Source organism: Pteronotus mesoamericanus, unplaced genomic scaffold (genome assembly GCF_021234165.1).
Source record: "Pteronotus mesoamericanus isolate MK-2021 breed Mesoamerican mustached bat unplaced genomic scaffold, CSHL_Meso_final scaffold_99, whole genome shotgun sequence".
NCBI lineage: Eukaryota > Metazoa > Chordata > Mammalia > Chiroptera > Mormoopidae > Pteronotus > Pteronotus mesoamericanus.
The window spans coordinates 8,134,962-8,158,365 of NW_026555330.1; the positions used below are offsets into that span (position 1 = coordinate 8,134,962).

The window sequence follows — 23,404 nt, forward strand, 5'->3', positions numbered from 1 at the left end:
AGGCACCCCCCTGCCCCATTTATTTATTGAAAGCATGTGTGTGTGTGTGAAGGATGCCATCACTCAATTCACTCCCTTGTTTACTCGCCAGAGAGGTTGTTCCTGATGGCAAGATGGGCAGGTCATCTGCATGTGTCCTTTTAATTTCTTTATTGAGTTTATTGGGGTGACATTCATTAACGAAACCATATAGGTTTCAAGTGTGCCCCTGAACGAAACACCATCTGCACACTGCATCGTGCGCCCATTGCCCAAAAGCCCTTTCTGTCCCCAGTCATGCCCCTTGGCCCTCTTCACTTCCTTCCACTCCCTTCTCCCTCTGTCATATTACTGCTGTCTGTGTCTATGTGCTTTATATATTATGACTATAGATAATAAATTAATATATTAATTTATATATTAATATATTAAGCAGACATATTTTGATTTCAGCTTTTTTTTCCTTTTAATTTATTTTTATTGTATTTTTCCCATTACCACTTATCCCCCTTACCCCCTAACCCCCACAGTCACCACGCTATTGTCCATGTCTGTGAGCCTTCACCTTTTTCTCACCCATTCCCCCATCCCCCACCCCTCTGACAGCTATCAGTCTCTTCTGTGTACCTGTGCTCCTGTTTCTATTTTGTTTGTTGAATTTTTTTCATTAGTTCCATGTATAAGCAATCATATGGTATTTGTCTGTCTATGACTGGCTTATTTCACTTAGCATAATAGTCTCCAACTCCATCCATGCTGTCGCAAAAGGTTAAGATTTCCTTCTTTTTTTATGGTCAAGTTGTATTTTATTATGTTACTGTACCACACTTTTTTTATCCACTCATCCACTGATGGACACTTTTCTTGTTTCCATATCTTGGTTATTGTAAATAAAACTGCAGTGAACATAGGGGTTCATACCTTCTTTCAAATTAGTGTTTTGGGTTTCTTAGGATATATTCCCAGAATCACTGGTTCATAAGGCAGTCCCTTTTTTAATTTTCTGAGGAAACTCCATACTGTTTTCCATAGTGGCTGCACCAATCTGCATTCCCAACAATAGTGCACGAAGGTTCCCTTTTCTCCACATCCTCACTAACATTTGTTGTTTGTTGATTTATTGATAATAGCCATTCCAACAGGACAGGCATGAGGTGATACCTCATTGTGGTGTTAATTTGCATTTTTCTGATGATTAGTGATGTAGAGCATCTTTATGTCTATTGGCCATCTGTATGTCCTCTTTAGAGAAGTGTCTTAGTTCCTTTATGCATCTTTTTTAAAAAATTGGATTGTTTGTTTTCTTCGTTTGAGTTATGTAAGTTCTTTATATATTTTAGATATTAACCCCTTATCAGATGTATCACTGGCAAGTTTGTTCTCCCATACAGTGGGTTGCCTTTTCATCTTGTTGATGGTTTCTTTTGCTGTGCTGCTGTGCTTTTAAACTGGGGTCTGCCATGTGAAGCTGACCCAGCTAGGGCATGCCTGTGGCAGTTCTTTCAGTATTTTACTTTTGTTCGGGTGTGTAACTAAAGATAGGCAGAAGTTTCTCATTACCGAGTTTTTTTCCAAGCTACAGTGACTCGTGGGACCAACTTCAAGTTCTCCAAGCTATAGTAACAGTAATTTAATTAGGGTTCTGGTTTAATTAGATATGAAGACAAAATTATTTCCACGAACAATGTTGTGTTTTAAGGATTAGCCACATGGCCGCAGAAATGGACATCTGTGTTAGTTCATGGTCCCTAAAACATGTGGCCCTCAGGCTTTAAAATGAGAGGCAGAAAATGCATGGATGAGTCTTGCAGTCAGTAGCTGTCAAGGTGGACATATTTCAGAGGAGGCAGTACAAACTGTCCCCCTACTTTCTAACATAGTGAGTCCCTGAAAACCAGTTTTGTTATAAATGCCAGCTAGTGACTCCCTGCTGCCCAGAGCTCCCCTGCTGGGGGCAGTAAATGGCTGTGAGTGCCATCGGGAACAGTAGAAGTCACTGTTCAACAGGTGATGACAAGAGACTCTGAAAGTGGCTCTGGAAAGACCAGCGGGTCAGTGAATAACGACGTTAGGATGTCTACCTTAAATCAAGACCCCCGAGTTAGTGTGGCTGAGGGTAGCAGGTGCTCTCTGACTCAGCCCACAACTTTCTGTTACGTCTGTTAGCCAGAGTAACAGAAGGATAAACTGACACAGTCCATGAGTACTTCTTATGTCACCCTTCCCTATAGCCTTTTAAAATAAATAAATAAATAAATTATATAGTTTTTTTATAAATGAATCCTGCTAATTGCAAGTGGGTGGGGAATAATTCAGTCAATCCAGAAAAACTATAACAAAGAAAGCGTCACCATAAATTCTACCACTTAGAGCTGCTGTTAATATTTTGAAGAACATTCTTTCAGATATCTTTTTTAGCATAAATAGACACACATACAGGATTTTACATGTTATTCTGTAACCTATCTTTTATCCAACAGGCTATGAATATCTTTCAATGTCAGTAAATACCTGCAAGTTTTTCAGTAGCATCTGGTAATGTTGTTTTATTGCATAACAATAATTTATTTAACAAAGTTGCAATTCTTCATCTAGAATGTACAGATATAGTAATATCTTGGGGGTCGTTGTTTGGATTAAATAATGATGCGTGTAAAATGCTTAGGAGAGTAGGAAATGCTCACTAGTTGTTAGCTGCAAAGAATATCCAGGTGTATAATATCTTCTACAGAGGAGTGTGATTATCCCTTTAGAATAAATTCCTGACTGGCATTGCTGGGTCACATGGTATGGGCACTTTCAGTTCTGATTCACATCACCAAATAGCTCGCCAGAAAAGTTGTAGCAGTTTATATATTCTCCTCCACAGTGTACACAGGTTGCTACCTTTCACTGATAGGTAAGTTTTGTCAGGCGTTTCCGAAAGGCAGAAAACGTCACCCCATTATTTTTCTTTGATATTCTTTTGATTGTTAGTGAGATTAAATGGCTTTTCATATGTTATTGGCCATTTCTGTGCCCATTTGTGAATGGCCAGTTAGCGCCTCTTTTCTTTTGAGGGCTTTGCTTTTTTCTTATTGATTTGAGAACTCTCTCTAAATTAACCCTTTGTGGTGTTGCAAATAATTTTTCCTAGTTCTTTTTTCAACTTCCTCTTTGGTAGTTTGCCATTAAATTTTTTTTATATAATCAAAGTAATCCCTTTATTATATGTATTATGGGTTCTTGTTTTTGTATTATTTTTTTGAACCGGTCTTCTAAGATTAGAAAGGTCTTCACTCATATTTCTAGGATTTTTATGATTTAACTTTTTATTTTTAAATCTTTGTTCAAAGTAGAATTTATTTGGGAGTTGGGGTAAGGAGGGAATTAGGAATCAGTTTCCCCTGCCCCCCCCCCCCGCCCCGCCATAGCTAGTTTTCCCAACTCTTTCACCACTAATTTGCAATGCTACCTTTAGCATACACCAGTGATTTTCAGCTGGTGTGCCATGGCACACTGGTACGCCTCAGTAATGTTTAAAACATGCAGTACCTGGCTATTTAGTCAGGAGCACTGACCTCTTTTCCCTTAGATGGTCAAATAAAAAAATGACAGCTGTTAACACAGCAGCAGCCATTCCGTGTGAATGAATCAAAATTATCAAATTTTTTTATGTCAGTTTGACAAAAAATATATTTTTTGGTGTGCTGTAGAATTTTATTAATTAGATTATGTGTGTCATGAGATGAAAAAGGTTGAAAATCACCATCAAACACTAGAAGAAACCTCACCCAGCCTTGGACTTTGTGTTACTCTATTGTTCTGGCTTGTCTGTTTCCGTGTCCTACTGTGCTAGGGGATCAGTCAGTCTGTCCCTAGATGTGGCAGGTTTTATGTTCATCTACTCCTGATAGATCAAGTGACCTTTTACATAGCTAGTCTTAAACTTCCTGGTTCCTGACCTAGGATGTGATTCAGTAATCTGAATTACCATGTGGCACCTCTGGATACTGGCTTTTGGCTTATTGAGCACACAGACAGCATATTTACATGGTTTCCCTTAATTCTGACCCACTTCTAGATCATACATTTGGCTGACTGCTTAGCAAAATGTAGTGGCCAAATCATGTTCTCTTTATGCGAAATAATCTATCTCCTACGCATACAGCATTATAGCAACACAGTTATTGTTCCACAGAAATAAAACATGTTTCAGATCTCCCCCACCTTCTCCATTTCAGTTGTCATGTATACAGACAGCTAACACATAATTTTATATTAACAGTGCTTGAGGTAGATATTCACTTTGCCTTCTGTTAGCTGGGCTTGACCCCTAAATGTTTTTATATGTTCAGTATTTTAACATAGTTTCATATGTTCTGCATTTTAATACTGTAGGGTATTCTATGGTAGTATTGTGTTGGAGGTTTGGGGTTTTCTCATCTTAAAGAGATTATTCTGCCTTTCAGTTTTTCTAGCCACAAGCTTTATCCTCTGCTCATATTTCATCTTGCTTTGCCTTGATTAGAACAATTGAACCATAACCTATTGGTTGATTATGTTCAACTGTATATACCATTGGAAACCACCCCAGTGTGAGTAAAGTGATCCTGCAGCCTGCTCTCCGCTTTCTTTGGATATTTCAAGCAGAAATACTTTTCTTCACACACACGTTCCCTTTTTTCTATTTTTATTTTCTGTTGAGTCCCACCTTAACTTTGTTTATCCTGATTTGAAACTCTTATTTAACAAGTACTTAGTAGTATCTACTATATACTCAGCACTTCACTAGTTGACAATATTAACATACTTTATTTGTGTTACCCTTTGAAATTTTTCAAAATCCTTGCCTGTCTTCATGCTTGTTCTCCTTGCACAACTACCTTCCACCTCCATCTTGCTGTTGCTTCTGTATGCGCCCATCTCAGTGTGCAGACCTTTATTTCTTCATGCTCCTATGTCTGAGTATCTCTTCTGTATATTCTGCTCCTGGCCAGTGCCTCTAAACGCTCACCGCATCTCAACAGTTTCATCTATGGAGATGGAGTTGCCGGTAACCAGAGTTGATGGGGACTCTGGCCTCTGCGTCCTCGCTAGACCAGCCACTCGTCTCCTCAGCTGAGGGAGACACCTGGGCTCTGCCAGGGTCCCCTGCCCATCACTGTGCCCTAGAAGGTCTCTGCAGACAGTAACAAGGGCAGATGTAGGCCTTTGTTTGTTTCTTGTCTCTCAGGGATTATTGTGCTTTGTTGCCTGAAGTTCAACATCTTGAAAACTATCGTTTTATACAGTTTGTGGTTTTTCCCCCATTGTTTCCTTGGGGAGATCAAGCTGATCCCTGGTACTCTATTTTGACCGGAAGCAGAAGACCTCTCAGAAGAGACCTGTTATATTTTATATTCATTTCTGTGTCAGGGAAATTAAGTGGGTCTGGCCTTATCTTTTTATTTCATCATCCCTCTTTCGGAGCTTCACAAGTAATTCTTAGAATGAATTGAATATTTATTGAGTGCCTTTCCTGTGCTACATTATATATTTTTGCTAACACGAATAGTCTTGGTCCCTGGACCAGATGGTCTTCAGGTGTAGTCAGGGAGGCAGACAATGTTATTATTGCTATAATTAAAAGTAATACATATTTTGAAATATGTAAGATGCCACCACAATGTAGAGTAACAGGTACGTATGTTAAATATGGTAAATGATTAAGCATTAGAATTGATCGCCTTTTGCTGACACTTGTGAATTCTGTCTCCTAAACATGACCAGGATTGCTCACCCTTTCCTGGACAACTGTAATCCTCCCATTGAAAGGGGAGAATTGTATCTGTGCTCTTGGTCCCCAACTCTCCTGGATTTGTCTCCTCTCCATATGACCTCTTTCCACCTGAGCTTTCGTCTGTTGTTAGGTCTGATTTCATTTTTTTCTTTTACTTTCACCAGTGTAAGAATGTTATATACTAAAATATAAAAAAATAGCTGCATTTGCTGTGTGTAAATGGATGAGTTGTTTTTTTTTTCAATGAGTTTGTGTATTTTCAAAAGTAAAATTTAATTGCCTGTTGGGAGTGGAAGAGAGGGAGGGTTAAGGGTAGCAGAAGACCACAATTATAGTTAATAGGTCTGGCCTACATTTCCAAAGGAACTCTTCGGATGATGAATGAGGTCAGCTTTTTTTTGAGTTGTTTAGGTGAAGCTGTGGGTTGCTAGTGACATCTAATAATCTTCCCCTTCTGTGACTGGGCAATAGGAAAATGTGAGTAATGCCACTGTGCACTGACTGGGTCTCAAAAGTGAAAGGTGCGGGTTCTGCTTGGCTCAAGACAAACTGTACTGTGGCCTGATCAAGAGAGCCAGAACTCCAGTGGTGGACTTTTTCTTTTATCCCAGCCAGTTGCTGTGACCAAAGCCTCCCTTGGAAAAACAGCCTATGTTTAGATGACTGTTAGCCCTTGTGGTCTATGTGGTGCTTGTGGTAGCTCTGGATATTTCTGCTTCTCTTCAAAAGGAGCTCATTGATGTACTTTCAGACACTACCCTCACTCAAGAGAACGTGCTGTCATGCTCTGTGTGAAATATCTTTCAAGAACGTTGCTGTGTCAGTTTTTAAACTTCTGGTTCCAGATGCCTCTAGCAGCCCTACTTTTTCACAGATGCTTGGCCAATTCGCGTGTATGAATAGCCTTTCTGTCCTGCAGAGGCTGTGAGAAGCTTTGCCTGAGGTTGGAGAGTTAACAAACTGCAAGCAAGCCCTCTGTGAGGCACTGATTGTACCATTTACAGAGATTGTATGAGAGACGGTGCTCACCTCAAAAGCACTTACAGTCCAGAGGGCTAAGAGTATAGGTGAATTCAGAGGCCTGTGCGGGAAGACCACAAAAGAAAATTAGAAGATATAAGCAGAACAGTTAGTGTTCTGAGTTCTGTTTCTTCAGACGTCTCCGCTGGGTTTGGCAGCTTGAGTGACCCAGAGGCCGGCATCCCGCCATTTATAGACATGTTCTATTTTGAGACTGAGTTTGTGGTTTGGGAAGGATGTATAACCATATTCAACAAATGCTTATTGAAGTGTGCAAAGTATTGTGGTAGGCACAGGAAACACCAAAAAGTATAAAGTTATATCCTCTGCTTCTAAAGAACCACTCATGGTTGGAAAGGCAGGACATGTTTAAGATTTAAAAAGTCTTCTGTCTTCTTAAGACTCTTCTTTTTTTTCATAAAAGAAAAGCATAATCGTCAACACTTAGTTGAAATATATACTAAACTGTCAACCCCTCTGGGGAGTGGGGCTTGGGGTGGTAGGGCATATGGCAGACAAAGAGGATCTTCACATTTTCTATTATATTTCTGTATGGTTGGAAATTTTTACCAAGTTTGGCCTTTTTGGAATTATTTCTTTATCAGTTAAAAAATACAGTAGCAACTAAAAAAATACAGTAGCAACTAGAAGATTATAAACATAATGTTAACCTTGAATATCTCTATGTGATGGGATTATGAAAGATTTGTATTTTCTTCATTATGTGTCCCTACCTATTATTGCCTACATTTTTTTATTATGGGTATATATTATTTTATAAATAGAGAAACTATTTGAAAACCAAAACCCAAGAGCACCTACTATGATCATTAAAACTAATTTCAATATGCTGACCATATTTTGGGTACAGTTCACCAGCTTTCTTTCTTTTCTTTTCCTTTTTTTTTTTTTTTTTTTTTGTTGGTCTTCTCACTATCACCACAACTCTGTTAAGGTTGTCCTATTATTATCATCATCATCACTACTACTATTATAAAAGGTGAAATAAAGGCATTTGCTCTCACTTCTGTCCCTTGTCATTTTGAGTCAGTTAGCCTGGAAGCAAATGGGATCCAGTTATTAACTATTCAGCTATTACTAGAAAGGCTGCCTAGAAAATTTTAAATGATCCTGGTTGAGTTACAATTATATCCATCAGTGTGGGCTGTGATCCTTTGTTTTAAAGCATCCTAGGAATATTTCTATGTATTTATATTTGGTTCTGTTGGAGAAAGCAGTTAGACTATCCCATCTCCCCATCTGGTGCAGTGAAGAAAAAACTCATCTGCTTGGCTTACTTTGTATGAGAGAGAATTAAAATATCCAAGTTATTTGTAATTCAGGTAAAGTGGTTAAATCCCATCCTCCAAATTGTTTTCTGGGACTCCATATGCCCTTATAATTATGAAGTTAATTACTTTGAAAGTAATAGTGTTCTGAATTATTTAAGAAAGGCAAAGGTTGAAGGAAAGATGCGTTTTCTAAATGAATTTCTTTCTTTTTTCCTATAGCATGTGTTTGATGATCTCAGTGGCTCAGTCTCCTTGTCTTGGGTTGGAGATAACACTGGGGTAAGTAATATCCTATGACTGTGAATTCAACCTCGTGTAAAGATGTTAATTTTGGGGGAGTTTAAGCTCTAAATATTGTCACTTTCTGAAATCGTCTCCAACTTCAGTCACAAAAATACATGTTTTCGGGACAGACTTTCAGGAAACTGGTGTTTGCTTTAGAATGGGGCAACATCTTGCGATCATCTTCTTCCCTATGGGAAGATGCACATCTTTGAGTTCTTGGTGGCTGCCCGTCATCAAGATGAGCAAGAAGAAGAGAGAGGGAAGAGAGAGTTCTGTGCCGGGAAGTGAGCCTCCCAACACGTGGGGAAACCCCTGTGTAGAAGCTGAAAATGCACATTGCACATTTGGCATTTTTCCTTCTAATGACATTTTTCCAGTGTCCTTTCCTACAGTTAGTGTTGAAGACTGTGGCACCCATGGGCTTATGGTTGTTCAGGTCCAGCTGTTGTCCCTTCCCATGCTACAAAGGAGGTACTGCTGGGATTGGGGGAATGGAAGGAGCATCATTCAGCTCCTTTCCTCTCCTAGCATGTATCCCATCTCCCAGTGGGAGGGGGCGCCCCAGGTCTTGAATAGGGATTGGTGTTAGCTGGCTCTGTTGGTATGCAGTCTAAACAAAGGCGAGGCTACAGCTCATTCCCTCTGATATTCCATTAATGTATGTATCAGAGCACCGAGGCACATAATGGCTGTGTTGGGAGCCAGAGAAATATAATTTGGCTCTGAAAAGCAAGTTATAAATTTATCATCTTAATAAATGTTTAAACTTCTGGTAGAATTTCTTTAAGCATGTCTGTTTCTTCTAAAGTTCGAGTTATGCTCTAGTTTCCATGATTTATCCATTTAAGATAGTTGGTATCTCCAAGATTTCTTGTTATATGGCTATTTTAAACTCCCTCTTGTACTAATCTGTCAGAATCTTTTACTCATGCATGTTTTTGTCTAGAAAAATATTATTTAGGAAATCAATCTCATGTAGGACTAAGAGTAGGGAGGAAATAAGGAGGGATAGATGCGACACAATGATCTTTATTAGAGCGCCCTTACTGTTCTAGCCTCTGTACGCAGCAAGAGACCTGATCCTTGCCTGAGAATATCTTACGATAAAATGGATACAAAACAGTTAAATCTTTTGTTGTACTGTGTGGTTGATTAGCTCTGCCTGACTGCTTCAAGCACAGGCGGTATAGGACCATCTCAACCAAATGAGCTGAGACAGACCTTGAATCATTGCAAGCCCTAGTAACTTCTTGGTCTTCTGACATACTACAGTTTGGGCTACTACAAAGCAGGGCTATTGGCAGTCTTTCAAGTCTTGATTTAATCCCATCATACACAGGCAAGCATGTGATTCGACTTTCTTTTTGACTGCGTGCTTTTCTTTCTCTCCAGATCATTCTAGTCTTGACTACCTTCCACATACCACTGGTAATTATGACTTTCGGACAGTCCAAGCTATATCGAAGGTGAGATGCATAACATGTGGTTGGGACATTGACTGGGTAACACATTGTGAATGTAAGTGCCCCACTTTCCTAGACATGATGGAGTCTAACAGTTGATTTAGAAAACCTTCTAGCCATCTTAAATTTCCACCAAACTGTCACATTCAGCACACTTTGTAGTATTTCCTTAACAATATGAAGAAGTATGAAAAAGAATCCAGTTCCAAGAAGATTAGGTTGACATGACTGAATGGCAACACAGTAAAGGAAGATGGGGAGTCTTACAGGGGTGTATGTTTATTAATTTAAATAGATATTTATTTGTGAGAAGGTAGCATGGAGTTCAATAGTCTTTCTATTTATTATAAGCACAAAATGGTTTTTATATCCCTGAAGTAACAACCCTCACTGTACCTTCCAAGTAAATATATTTATCTAACATTTTGAGCTTCAAACAGATTATTTCTAGGTTAGGAGGAGGTTCTCAGGTCAGACCTCCCGAAGTGCCTTATAGTGTTCACACTGGTAAGGATGGTGGCAGTGTATGTTCTGGAACCCATATGTGACATTTACAAAGTTTTAGATTTTTCTTCTCAAAGGCATAGTTTGCTTAAATAGGAGGTTCTTTTCCTTAACTGTAAAATGCAAGACGAGCTAACTCTCAGAAATTGCTGATTGTCTTCTCAATCATTTTTGCCTGTCTCATTTTCCCCCAAGGGACCTAAAACAATAGGCTTTCTAGCAGATGACATAGAAACTAGCCTCAAGGCCAAGGGATCTCCCAGCAGCCATTATACTTTCTCAGGGGCCCAGGGGGAGTGCACCCATGTGGAATCTCTGAGGTGACTTAACACCTTCCTCAATAGGTGTGATCTTGAATGCTGATCCTGAGTCTGGAGCCAGTGTTCTCTGCCCTTCAACACAGTGATGTTGGCTTAAAAATAGGCTAAGAAGGAATTGACACCTTGGAATCACTGTAAGCTCCAGTAAGCCAAGGTTCTTGACTATCTTGGGGTTCTCCAGCAACTAGCCAAATGAGTAGGCAGGCAGTCCATACCAACTGAACAAATGAATGCCTTGGCTTCTCTATAATTTTTAGACTGATAGTTGTTGTGGTTTTTTTTTGTTTTTTTTTTTATTTGTTTGGTAAGGATTGACAATGTGTTACAGAATCCTAATGCTAGAGCCCTGGCTGGTGTGGCTGAGTGGATTGAGCACCAGCCTGTGAATCAAAAGGTCACTGGTTTGATTCCCACCCAGGGCACATGCCAGGGTTGTGGGCAAGGTCCCCAATTGGGGGCCCGTGAGAGGCAATTGATCGATGTATCTCTCACATGCTTCTCTCCCTCTCTTTCTCAATCCCCTCTTCTCTCTCTAAAAGTAAATAAATAAAATCTTTAAAAAAAAGAATCTTAGTGCTAGAAAGGGCTGTAAATTATAGTTGATTTTGTTTATTCAATTAGAATAGTAATTGAACCATTTCAGACAAATGGAAAGTATCTTATTTGGGGAGGAAAAAATGCATAAAAAATTGTAACTTGATAACTCTTTCCAGTGTTTAAGACACCTTGCTGCCATAAAATTTTTCCTTATGATAGTTTTTCTTAACACTTTATCTTTCATAATAAAAGCAGTATATTATAAACATTTGAAAATTGTAAAGGAAAGAAAAATTTCACCCTAATATCAAGTATAATCTTAATTTATTATCAGTTTATTATCTTGATTTTCCTCTTTAATATGGTCGCATAGTTTCAGGAAGCAACATGGTACAGTGTAAAGTTGCCAAGTTTTGTTGGCAAATAGGCCTGGGATTGAACCTCAGCACAATAATTTGCAAGCAAAATGAACTTGAGCAAGTCATTTAACCTCCCTGAGTCTTTTTGTTATCTGCGGAAGAAAAATGAAAACAATGAGCACCTTAGAGCTGTTGTGAGTTATGCTTTGCAGAGCCTGGCGTGGAGTAAGAACTTGGTGGGGTTAGCTGCTGCCGTGCCAGCAGCCAGCAAGGGCATGAAGCCAGGCTGTGCTGACACTGCTGTGCCAGTTGTTAAAATAAATTGAAAGCCTTTCTTGCCAGTTGGCAAAAAATTGCCTGCCTCCAGGTGCCCCCATGGCTTCTAGAGATGCGTGCACACCCCTGCCCTGCCAACATGCAAGTGTCACTAACACCTGGCATTACGACGACCCATATTTATTCTGATTGTTGCTCATACCATGATATTTTTCATATCCCTTCTGCTAGTAACCCATCATTTTTGTTAGATTGACGGAATTTGCTAAATCGTTATTCTCTTGGACGCTTAGGTTGCAGCTAATTTTTCACTATTATTAATATATGTGTTAGAGGATGCTAATTTCCAGTTCATTTTTAAAAAATTTTATTGAATTTGAGGAGGGCAGGGAGAGAGAGAAACATTGCTTTATTGTTCCACTTATTTATGCATTCATTGGCTGCTTGTACAATGTGCCCTCGCTGAGGATTGAACCTGCAACCTTGTTGTATTGGGACAACTCTAACCCACTGAGCTAGCTGGCCAGGGCCAGGTCATTTTCTAGCAGGAAATGAAAACCTCTTTTCCTATTGATCCTTGTATGTTTTGAAGGCTATTTACTAAGCTCCTCCTTCTCCAGGTTGAGTTATCATTTCTACTTGTTGCTTCAGCCACTTTTTTGCTTGGCTCTGAATTCTCTACATTGCTGTTTAATTGTGTGGCTAGACTGGATCTGACAGGTTCCAACCAGTGAAATGTGTTTTCATGACCTTTTTCCCATCCTTTTGCTTTTCAATATTGTGTTTAAGACCCACTCCTCCAAAACAAAACCCAAACAGTATCATTGTTGTTAAATACTTACCACCATCTGACTCAGCCCTTTTCGTCCTGTGTCTGTCTAGTCTATGAGAAACACCTAACATACACTTTACTAGAACAGAGCAGCTCTATTTGTGTCTGGTATAGTATCATGTTAACAACGAAGGTGCTTTTTCTGCATGGGTGCACAGCAGTTTTGTGGTGGTGGTTTGAGGTCATTTTGAATATGAATTATTTCCTCCGTGCTGTGAAGTGAAAAGTCTTCCAGAGTTTAGGTGGAAACAGTAAATATGCCTTGTTGCCTCACCATCTGGGCTGACCTGGCCTGGTCTCACGTGACTCATGTTGTTGAACACACCAGCCAAAGAGACGTGTTCCTTCCGAAATGGGAAAGGGAGGGAGCAGTTTGATCAAAATGACTATGTTGAAGTTGCCCAAGTGAAAGATAAAATAAAAGCCTGTTGAACCTACTCTGAAGACTCTTGGTTTTCACAACTTTAATGATTATACTATTTATTGGATTAGTCTCTCTCCATAAAATCTTACGTGGTCAAAGGTTTATTGGGATTTAAATAAAGGCAGCTAATGACATGCCACCTGCTCTGAGTTGTGCAGCACAGAGGCTCATAAGAAAAGAAGGAAGTACTGTCTGTTACCCGGGCCAAGTTAGTAGACTTTGGTCTTTAGGTTGTGAAAACGAATTGTTGAAAGGTTTGGGAAATAATAAAGTCCCTAGGCATTAATGACTAGGTAAAAATGAATAATATGTTAGTATCTTCCATTTAAAGGAGTCATTTTTGAATGGTATAAGTTTGGATTCTCTGTTAAGGAATATTAATTCATATAATAGATTATAAAGTACATTTGCATCTCACTTGCAGATAAAAAGTTAGAAAAGGAAACAAAGTAGCTATAGTTAAGATGATAACTTGATTTTTGACAACTGGAACATGTTTTGTACCTTTTTGTTTTATAGCCTCTTGAGTCTAACTTTTCATTGTAAGATCAACTTAGGAAAGTTCATGTAAGCATTATTCTACACCAGAATCCTCTACCTAATTACCACAAAACTACTGGGCCATTTTATTGGTGATTTTTATTTCCTAATGAGACTTGTTCAAATTTTGAAAATTAACTAGAGAATCTCAGGTTTTATATCAAAGTTTATTCCATAGTTGGTGTAAATTTTTTAGGACATTACTTCAGGTTAAAAAAAGGCTCACTTAAAAGTATACAACAAATATTGAGGCAAAGTACAGTAAACTACATCCTCCAAGGAAACTTGTATGACAGCCTTTTTAATGATATGCTTGGTTAAGTTTTCACTGCTTTAGACAGTTGGGGTAAAAAAAAAAAAAAGAGAGAGACTGAAGTGTAATTGAGAGTTCAGTTTACCTATAAATTCAAACTTTGCCTGTCAGTGACTTCAGGTCTGTGATTCCTTTGGCACATTTTAATAAGCTATAATCTCCCTACTGATCTTTTAACTGAAAATCTCAATACAGTCCATTCTCATACTTCATGATAGTTACTCCATAGTCCCCATGAATTCTGAATTAGTGAATATTGAGCCATTGCTCCTACGGGAAATTCCGGGATAGGTTCTTACAGTAAACCTCTGATCAAAGCATTCATTTTCATCAATCATTCAATACAAGACTTGTTTCTTATTAAAGTCACCTTATTTAGTATATATTGTTGATTCGTTTACATTGAGCTCGCAACCATCTCATGTCCTAAAGAAGCTTCTTTAACTTGCGTGTTTTCTTCATAAGGCACATCTCAAAACCTTATGCTGAGGAACTCTAAACAGCACTTCAGCACTATGCTTGAGGGGCATTTTAAACAGCAAAATCACCAAGAAAAATCACAAAAATGCAAAATGTAAGGTGCTAAATAGACTGTGAAGAAGACACTTATTTACAATGAGCTGAAATAAGAAGGCAGAGTGTCCCCTTGTTGGACCTCAGCTAGGAACATGGGCGCTGGGTGACTCAAATTTTTCTCCACCCTGTGCATGTCTGCAAATGACTGAGAGAGTACCACAAGTATTGATTTGGGGGTTACAAATAAATTTTAGTGAGTAGGCATATTCACTAATAGGGAATTCATGAATAATGAGAATCAACTGTATAAGTTTTCCCAATTGAAAACTACAAAACTATAATTATTTTTAAAGAGTTAGCTGTCATCCCTGTTGTTTTTATGTTGCAATTTCCAGTGACTTAATCATGGCAAAAGTGAAATAAAGGAATGGAGAAATGGTTAGGCTTGAAAGCCAACCAAACAAGGATATCTGTGCTTGTTGGATTTTTTAGAAAAGTTATATATAAGAGTCTCTGAGATATTGTAGGACTCTTTTACTGTTCCTTCTCATTAAATGCCTGCAGGTCAAATGCCTGGTGTCACAAGTTCCTATATATGGTAAATGAAAAGTGCTTGAAAACAAGGGTGTAATTCTAGCCTATTCACATTTGGGTTGAGTATCAATATGGGAGTCTTCTTGGAAAACCTTTCCCTTTTGAATGCTTCAGCTCACTAAGAATTTGAATCTCACCTGGAGTCCATGTGATGATTGCTTCCTTTTTTCCATTTAATAATTTCTAGATTTTTCTTGTTTTGGGGGAGGGTATTAGACTCTATTCCAAAAATCTTGCATTTTACCACTATTTTATTGAGTTACAAACATGCTCATATTCTTATGCATGTTTACACCACACATGTATGCAGAAGTGGTCATTTATTTTTGGTAACCAGAAAGATATTAGGGTTGATATATGGAATTGTTATTTAAAAGACTTGTTTCTAAAACAGGTGGTTTCACAAGGTTTTGTTAACTTTTCATTTGAACTGCTGCTTATTACTCTATTATCATCTGGATTTTGAAAAGTAGATTTATTTTTCAAGGTGTTTCGTTGATTTCCTCTTCACGATATATGTTGTATGCTGATATATATGGTGATAGAAAATACAACTACTTTTAAATAAAGTGATATGTTTAAATATAGGGGTGGGCAAAAGTAGTTTTACAGTTATGAGTATGTGAAACAGTTTATTCTTGTATTATTATTGATAATTATTGCATTATTTTCCATACAAACAGTCGTAAACCTACTTTTCCCCACCCCTGTATATCCCTGAGCCCAGTGAGGCCTGAGCAGAATCCCACCTCAGTACCAGCAGGTTAACTCACTGTGCTCCTTTTGTTTAACTGGCTACAGTACCAGAGGGTTGTAGCTGATGATTTTTTGTTTTTCTCATGTTGCTTTCTTTTGCTGAAGGGCAGGGATGTGCTTGTTGTGCCAAGTTCTTAAAAAGCCAGCAGACTTGTCAACAGGTTTGTGGAGGTTCTCTGGGAGCTACCGTGAAGGAGGGGAGATGTGGAAGCTGGCCACAATCAAGCTGCTGCCAGCCCCTTTGAAGGTTGTCTAAGCTGCTGATGGCACGCGCACTGTAATTGTTTCTGCACATCTCATGGCCTGCTGTCAGGAAGATAAGACTCTTCTTGTACTTCAAAGCCAAAAAGGGGTTGGGGGGGGCAATACAGGATGGTGCCGGATCCCTCTTTTATTTATCTAGGGATTTTCTGTGTGTACTGCTACAATGGGAAGTTATTCAGACAGCTTGAAGTCACGTGCCGTTTGCTTTAGCATAGTGTCAGGGACTTAGACAAACACTCCGTGGTACTTCCCTCCTGTGTCTCCAGTTTCCTCTTAGCTGGTCGTTCCGGTCAGTCCACAAGCCTTGGCATAAAAGAGGAAGACTGCAGTTTGTAAGGGGAAAACTCCTCACGAATAATTGCAAGTTGTCTCTAGATGGGGGCTGAGAGTTAAGAGAATTGGATTACAGTTTCAATTTTGCCCGTAATTAACTGGTTGGCTTTTGATAAATCGCTTCCCTTGAACCTTCTCGTCTGTGAAATGAGGGAGTTGGACAAGATGTTCCCTTCAATCCTTTGCATTTCTCATGTTCTCTGTTGTTGTGATTGTTTCTCAAGGCCGCTACCAAATTGTACCATCTTTTAAGCCATATATTCTCTCAGGGAAAACCACTGCACATTACATTTATTACTGGCAACTAACTCACAGTACACAGTGGTCTTCACTGATAGACATTTAAATATAATGAACATTAAGATTTAGCATTGTGTTTCACTTTTTTCCTGTACTACTTTTTAGGAGACTAGCACATAGTATTAACCCTGTCAGAGTTAGACAGCTACTGATTTTTTTTGCTTGTATTTTTCAAAATCTAAACATGAAATTGAATACCTCTCTAAGATATTGTTAGAATGAACTTCTGGGAAAACCTCTAACAACCCAAGAGCTGGGGTTAAGTTTGTTTGTTTCCCTAGCTGTGTTTCATGTGCTGCGTGCATTAGAGACTTGTGCCCAGCAGTGGTAACCTCTGGTGGGGGGAACGTCAAGGTTCCTGCTCCTTAATTTATAGCTTTATCATGAGTACTCTGCATTAATAGATTAGTTAGGAAGCCTTTAGCTATATTTAGCGAGACCTCAATTCAAACTAGCTTCAATAGTAAGGGAATTAATGGCTCCTAACTCAATACAGAGGAAGGAAAGACTTTAGGGAAGGTCAGTTCGGTCCATTGCCTCGGCTTGCTCTCCACTTCTGTTGGCTGCATCTTCAAGTTGTGCTCTCCTTGCTTCAGACCAGCGCCAGCAACTTTCTGATTTGCGTTGTAAACTATTTACAACAGTGGGGACTGTCAATCTGAGCACTGTAAACATTTGCGGCCAGATAACTCCTTGTTGTTGTAGAACTGCCCCTTGCATTGCAGGATGTTTAGCAGTATCCCAGGCCTCTACCCATGAGATGGCACGAGTACCTCAACCCTGAGTAGTGATCATCAGAAATGTCTCTGGGCATTACTGAATGGTTGCATGGAGGATATGTGTGCAAAAATATCCAGGTTGAGAACCACTGGTCTAAAGAAAGACCATTTATTTCGTCAGGTGGCTGTCTGAAGTGTGAGGAAATGTGTTTACCAATAGATCCCAAATTTCCCCCTTTGTCTCACTGTGTCAGTTGGGGTCACTCCCCTATTCCTGACCCCAGCACCTCTGAGGGGGTGGAATTTCCTTCAGACTTATCAAGTCCACCACTGGAGCTAGGGATAAAGTCAGTTTCCCTGAGACATGTGATCCACCAGGCAGGGGAGAGGTGGGTGCCTCAATCAAGTCAGTGAAGCAGGGGTGGAAGCTGGGTAGGGACCCAACAGGGTCCATGACCACTACATTCTAAACTTCTCTTTATTTTTCTTCCTCCCAGTGAGGACTACGGAAAGAACTTTAAGGATATCACAAATCTCATCAATAACACCTTCATTCGGACTGAATTTGGCATGGCTATTGGTCCTGAGAACTCTGGAAAGGTGAGACTCGTTCATGCATGTATACCGCTGTGCTTGATACCACATGAAGGCTCTCAGATACTAGTATTGGAATGATCCAGTGATACACATATTTAGTTTACTATTACTGTATTTTAAAATTAAACACAATTTAATGGTGGTCGGTCACAAAAGAATGGGATTCAGCACATGGGTTCTTTTTTGACCCCTGTCCAAGATATACCCAAACTCTTCAGGTGGCAGTTGGTTAGCATTACAATGTACACTCCTTAAGGCAAATATTTTAGTTTTTTGGAACCTGGCTGATCTCAAACTTACCAGGCTCAGATTCATGGATGCAATGCATTGCCTCAATTCAGGATAATGTTTTTGGTAAGACTAGTACTTGAGGAGTGGGGTGCACCAACTAATTTGTTTTTATAATTTTTCTTACTTTCGGAACTAAACTTTTCTTAACTGATGGCTCATGGGAGTGGTTCAAGACTTCCTGTGTTTTTGTAGTGTTATACCCTGAACCTGAACTTTCTTCTTCCAAATCAGGTGATTTTAACAGCGGAGGTGTCTGGAGGAAGTCACGGAGGAAGAATCTTCAGATCATCAGATTTTGCAAAGAACTTTATTCAGACCAATCTCCCATTTCATCCTCTGACTCAGATGATGTATAGCCCTCAGAATTCTGATTATCTTTTAGCCCTCAGCACTGAAGTAAGTCTAGTTAAAGAACTTGTCTTGTTTTTTGCATTTTTATCCTCTCAGAGTATACTGTCTTAAAAGGACCCTGTAGGTGATACTGTTATACAGTATTGGACTGCTTTCTGGTGACTTCTTATGTCATGAAGTATGTAGTTTTTGCATTTTTTTCCTATTGGGTAAAAGGCACGATTTCCATGTGCTGTCTATTCCAGATACGTATGATGTTTAGTTGTCATAATTGAATGGATGTGTTTTTGGACAAATGAACTAGAAAACAGTTTAATGTAATCATTCTTGTTCTGCATAGATTGTCACAGTCCTGCTGTTGTTATTGTTCTTTTCCTGTGGCCAAACCACATCTTTATAATTTTTCTTTTTTGTCTGTTGCATAGTATTTCAAGCATATTGATTTGTCTTTGACTCTCATGCATTAAATATTCAGAATCTTAAATCCCTACACACCTACCACATTCCTGTAACTCTCCCCAGGAACCTTGTCCCTCTCCAGTGTCTTCTGAAAGTTCCCTGAGGAGCACGTTCAGCTGTCCTTTCCTGAGGACCAGTCTTCTTTATCATGGATGTTAAGGGCCCAAAGTGGCTGAGTTGCTAGACCATGATAATCACAATTACACTTTATATTTATGTGGCTCTCTCTCATCTTATTTCTTAGAGTGTGGTCTACTGACCGACAATATTAGCTAGACTAATCTAATCTAAAACTAAACCCCAGGAGGCTGGTTTAAGATGCATATTCCTAGGCCTAATGTAGATGTAGTATGTTAGTGACTTTCAGTTTGCGAGGTGGCTAGTGTTTTTAACAAGCTCCTCAGCTGAGCCTGCCCACTAAAATTTGAGAGCCATTGCTATGATGACTGTTCTGGGGACAGAACCAGGATTATCAAAGGTGGACAAGGCCAGCTGAGCAATGGGGTGTCACAGGGAAAGCAAAGGGCACTGGAAGACAGGTCTGGGTCTGGGCCTCTGTGGGCAGACCTTTGAGCAGAGGTAAGGCTGGAAAACTCAAGGAAGGTCACAGTTAAGCTTAGCCAGAGGAGGCCAGAGGAAGGAAACGAGCCTGCTGGGTAGGCTTCAGATCTTCAAGAAATAATTCCTGGAAATTGGCTTCCAGCAGCTTAAGCTGAAAGCCCTTCAGGGAGCAGAGACCTCTTAGGAATAGACAGAGCCATTCATCTGCCCTTTGACCACCCCATCACCATTACCAGGTACCTTAAGTTTATTAAAAGAAGCTATCCTCAGCAAGAGGCGGGCACGGTCTGCTTTTATACCTGAAATTTCTTCCAATTAAGGGTGTGAAGTACAAATAACCAGGGTGGAGAAGATGTGGGCCAGTGTGTATTAACGTGCCAATAGGTGACATCAGACCCTTTCTTGCTTATAAGTAGAATTAGGTAACTTAGAAATGCTGGACGGTGAACGTTACCAGAGGAGGAAAATAAGAAAAAGAATGTTAGGTCGGGGAGCACTGAAGGGAAATCCTGCCTAGATCGGAACTGTTTAATTCCAGCTGTATGAAGACATCTCTGTCCCACCACCGCTGAATCTGGGCTCAGTGTAACCGACATGGTCGGTCTTTCTGTTACTGTCTCTGCCCCATTTGAAAGTTTTAGCCAGTCCTTCCTTTTGGGAACTTTGCTTGCTTGGCTTCAGCGACACCATTCCCTTTGGTTCTTTCCTGTCTTCTAACCACTCCTTCTTGGTCTCTTTCTTCAACTCTTTCCAACCTACCCTTAAATCACCACTGCCTATCACACTCTGGGCAATCTCTGCCACTCGTACCACTGTAACCGCCACTGGAATATATAAGACCCTCAAATCCCTGTCTCTGGTTCTGGCCTCCTCCTGGGGCTTCTGATTCCTGTCTTGCTGCCCCCTGGGTGTCTCTAACTAGATGTCCCACAGGCACCTCAGACTCAACCTAAACTGACTTATTTCTGCTCTTCTCTCAAACATACTCTTCTTCTCTTAATCCTTATACTGGCTAAAGATCCCACAGTGCCTCTCCACCCTCACCCAGAATCCCAGAGTGGTCAGCTGCCCCCCACAGATACACATCCCACCCTGCCGTATAGGAAAAGTCCTGTTCCACTGAACCTGACCTCTAAATTCTTCCCAACCGTATTCCGGACAGCCTCACTCTTAATGAGTGAAATGTGGCAGTTATTCACTGCTTTTACTGCTTCTGGTTTGGACCCTCTGCAATCCATCTTTCCCATTGTCATCCAAGTGTGCCACCTCCCCTCTCCTTGCACTAGCTGTGCCTTCCTGCACCATGAATTCTGTGCTCCTGCAGCGTCTGAAGGCTTTGAGCTCCCAGCACACACTGCCAGATTTATCATCTCTCTGCCTTTGCTAATGTCAGTCTCTCTTTGTGCGCTAACATCTCATCTCCCCATTTGCCTCCTTTTGGTTACACTGCTCATCATTTAAGACTCAGTTCAACTGTCTTCTTCACAAACCACCTCTTATGCAATGTCCTTCTTTTCCCTACTCCTACTCAGAGACCGTGTTTCCTAACATTTACCACATTGTATCACACTTTCTTACCTGGGCCCCTTGTTAGCTGTGAGCTCCTTGAAAGCAGGGAGTGTGTCTTATTCATCTTTGTATCCCCAATGCAACATCTGGTACAGTGCCTGGCACATAGTAGGCACTTCATAAGCATTTGTTATTTGGAACTTCAAGACCCTGATGGGGACCCTGTAAACTGTGTGTATGTCTCTGGAGCTCAGGCAGCTCAGATGGAATTTCAGTGTGTGTCTACTGTCCTGAATGACGAGATATGAATTATTAAAGGTCATATAAACAGCTGCACAGGATAAAGCTGGAATTTTGATAAGTCATTTATAATCTTTCAGAATGGCCTGTGGGTGTCCAAGAATTTTGGGGGAAAATGGGAAGAAATCCACAAAGCAGTATGCTTGGCCAAATGGTGAGTAACTAAAGACTCCATCTGTGCAGACCCTAAACCTTTCCTGACGGTGCTGCCAAAAGTCACGTGAATAAATATTGAGCACTTACTATGTGCCAAGTACTCTTCAGGATGCCACAAGGGATACGAGAGAGGGGTATGACACAGACCTTGACCTGGAGGAGCTTCTCATTCTGCCAGGAAAGGAGACTTAGTCTCTCTAAACATTAGAATATAGAGCAGAAAACAAGGCCTGTGGCTGAGTAGCTGCTGCCTACAACAGGTTTATTCTTCATAAATGGTGATATCAGTTGGAATAGCATAAAATACAGCTTGACTTGGGGACTTGCAGACTTCTGTGTGCCCAGATTTACACTCCCTCATCTGGAGACCCATTTCCATTAGATGGAATGTAGCGAGGAGTCAGGAGGAAAGGCCAGAGAGCTTCCAGACCACCCCAGTCATACCATCCGTGCTGCAAAACGCACTCACTTCTCTTGGGGGACACCCCCCCTCCAGGTGCCTGCTCAAAGACATAGAGGAGGGGTTACCTTTTTTCTAACCCAGCTCTGTTGCTAGTCCATGGCTTACCCACTCTGGGCTTTGTTTTTTCCTTCTGTTTATGAACAGAGATTTGTTTGAGGAATTTGGGGGATGGTTGAACAAGTATTGAATTAAGAGCCTTCATACCTCCAAAATTCTGATTGGGCTCAGACCCTTCTTTAGAGCCTCATTGTTCTTTCTCTTTGACTAATTTCAGCAAATTTGTTACTCTGGTTTCCCAGTTAATAGCAGATTGTGCCAGAAGAACTGGAAGAGTGGGCAGAAACTGAGCAAATACAACAGGATGGAATACTTAGTGCTAGATCAAAAAAGCACACACACCTCAGTAATTCGCTTAAATGGGAACCCTGTGTTAGAGTCCCATGTGGTTTATGTTCACGACCTGACCCTTAATCTGACCCCAAGTAAGAGTTTAATATTTAATGTCCTCTACTTAGGGAGTCAGAGAAATATGCACAATAGACATTGCCAAATATAACTACCAAACTTAACTTAAATATTTTAAAAAGTTGCTTAAGTAAAGCGGGCCTTTTCTAGAAAAGGCTGGTTAAATGAGTTTTTACAGCACCACTCTGGTACACATGCCATGTCTGCTTTCATTTTATGGGCTTTAATGAAATGTGTCTGTACCTTATATGGTCTTTTCAGGAAGGAAGTAGTTTTTAAAGTAGCTAGGTCAACAAATTGTTTCACACTTGGTGGACCTAAAATATGTAGGAGTTGGTCAAGTAAGACTCTAGTAATTTTGATCTTTAAAACCCATCTTTACAGAAGTATCACCACACTGTACACTTTAAATATCTTACAATTTAATTTGTCAATTATACCTCAATAAAACTAAAAGAAACAAACAAAAAAGTCATCTTTAAAACTAAAAAGTTACTTTTAAATGGGATTTTATTTTATATTCTCTACAAGATTTTTTACTTTTGTAACTCATTTCTTTGATTAGTATCTAAATATAAGATGCCTGGTTGCTGATAACTTTACTCACCCTTTATTTGATTTGTAGGAGCTGACATCCTAAAGCTCTGAAAGAATGTGCTCAGAGCCAGCCTTTTTGCTGGTGCTAATCTATAAGTACCATCAGGGTCTGAATCAAGCTTTCCTTTCCAAGTTAGAATTTAAATAATTCAACCTCTGACCCAGTTGTCTATTTGAGATGAAAGAACTAAATTATTTAGCTCATGCAAAGCATTGAACTAGGTTCTGAGAGGAGACAACAAAGCATAAAACTTAGTACCTGCCCTGA

The 23,404-nt window shown here is 39.9% G+C and overlaps 1 protein-coding gene across 4 annotated transcripts in view; it reads left to right on the forward strand.

The window, feature by feature from the left end:
* Window positions 1-23,404, forward strand: part of SORT1 (sortilin 1) — a 58,759-nt gene that overhangs the window by 11,041 nt on the left and 24,314 nt on the right. For all 4 annotated transcript variants that reach the window (XM_054564888.1, XM_054564890.1, XM_054564889.1 and 1 more), the window contains exons 2-6: window positions 8,272-8,331; window positions 9,730-9,803; window positions 17,885-17,987; window positions 18,507-18,671; window positions 21,536-21,609. In XM_054564888.1, the coding sequence (XP_054420863.1) occupies window positions 8,272-8,331; window positions 9,730-9,803; window positions 17,885-17,987; window positions 18,507-18,671; window positions 21,536-21,609 (476 nt within the window). The remainder of the gene's footprint in view (window positions 1-8,271; window positions 8,332-9,729; window positions 9,804-17,884; window positions 17,988-18,506; window positions 18,672-21,535; window positions 21,610-23,404) is intronic.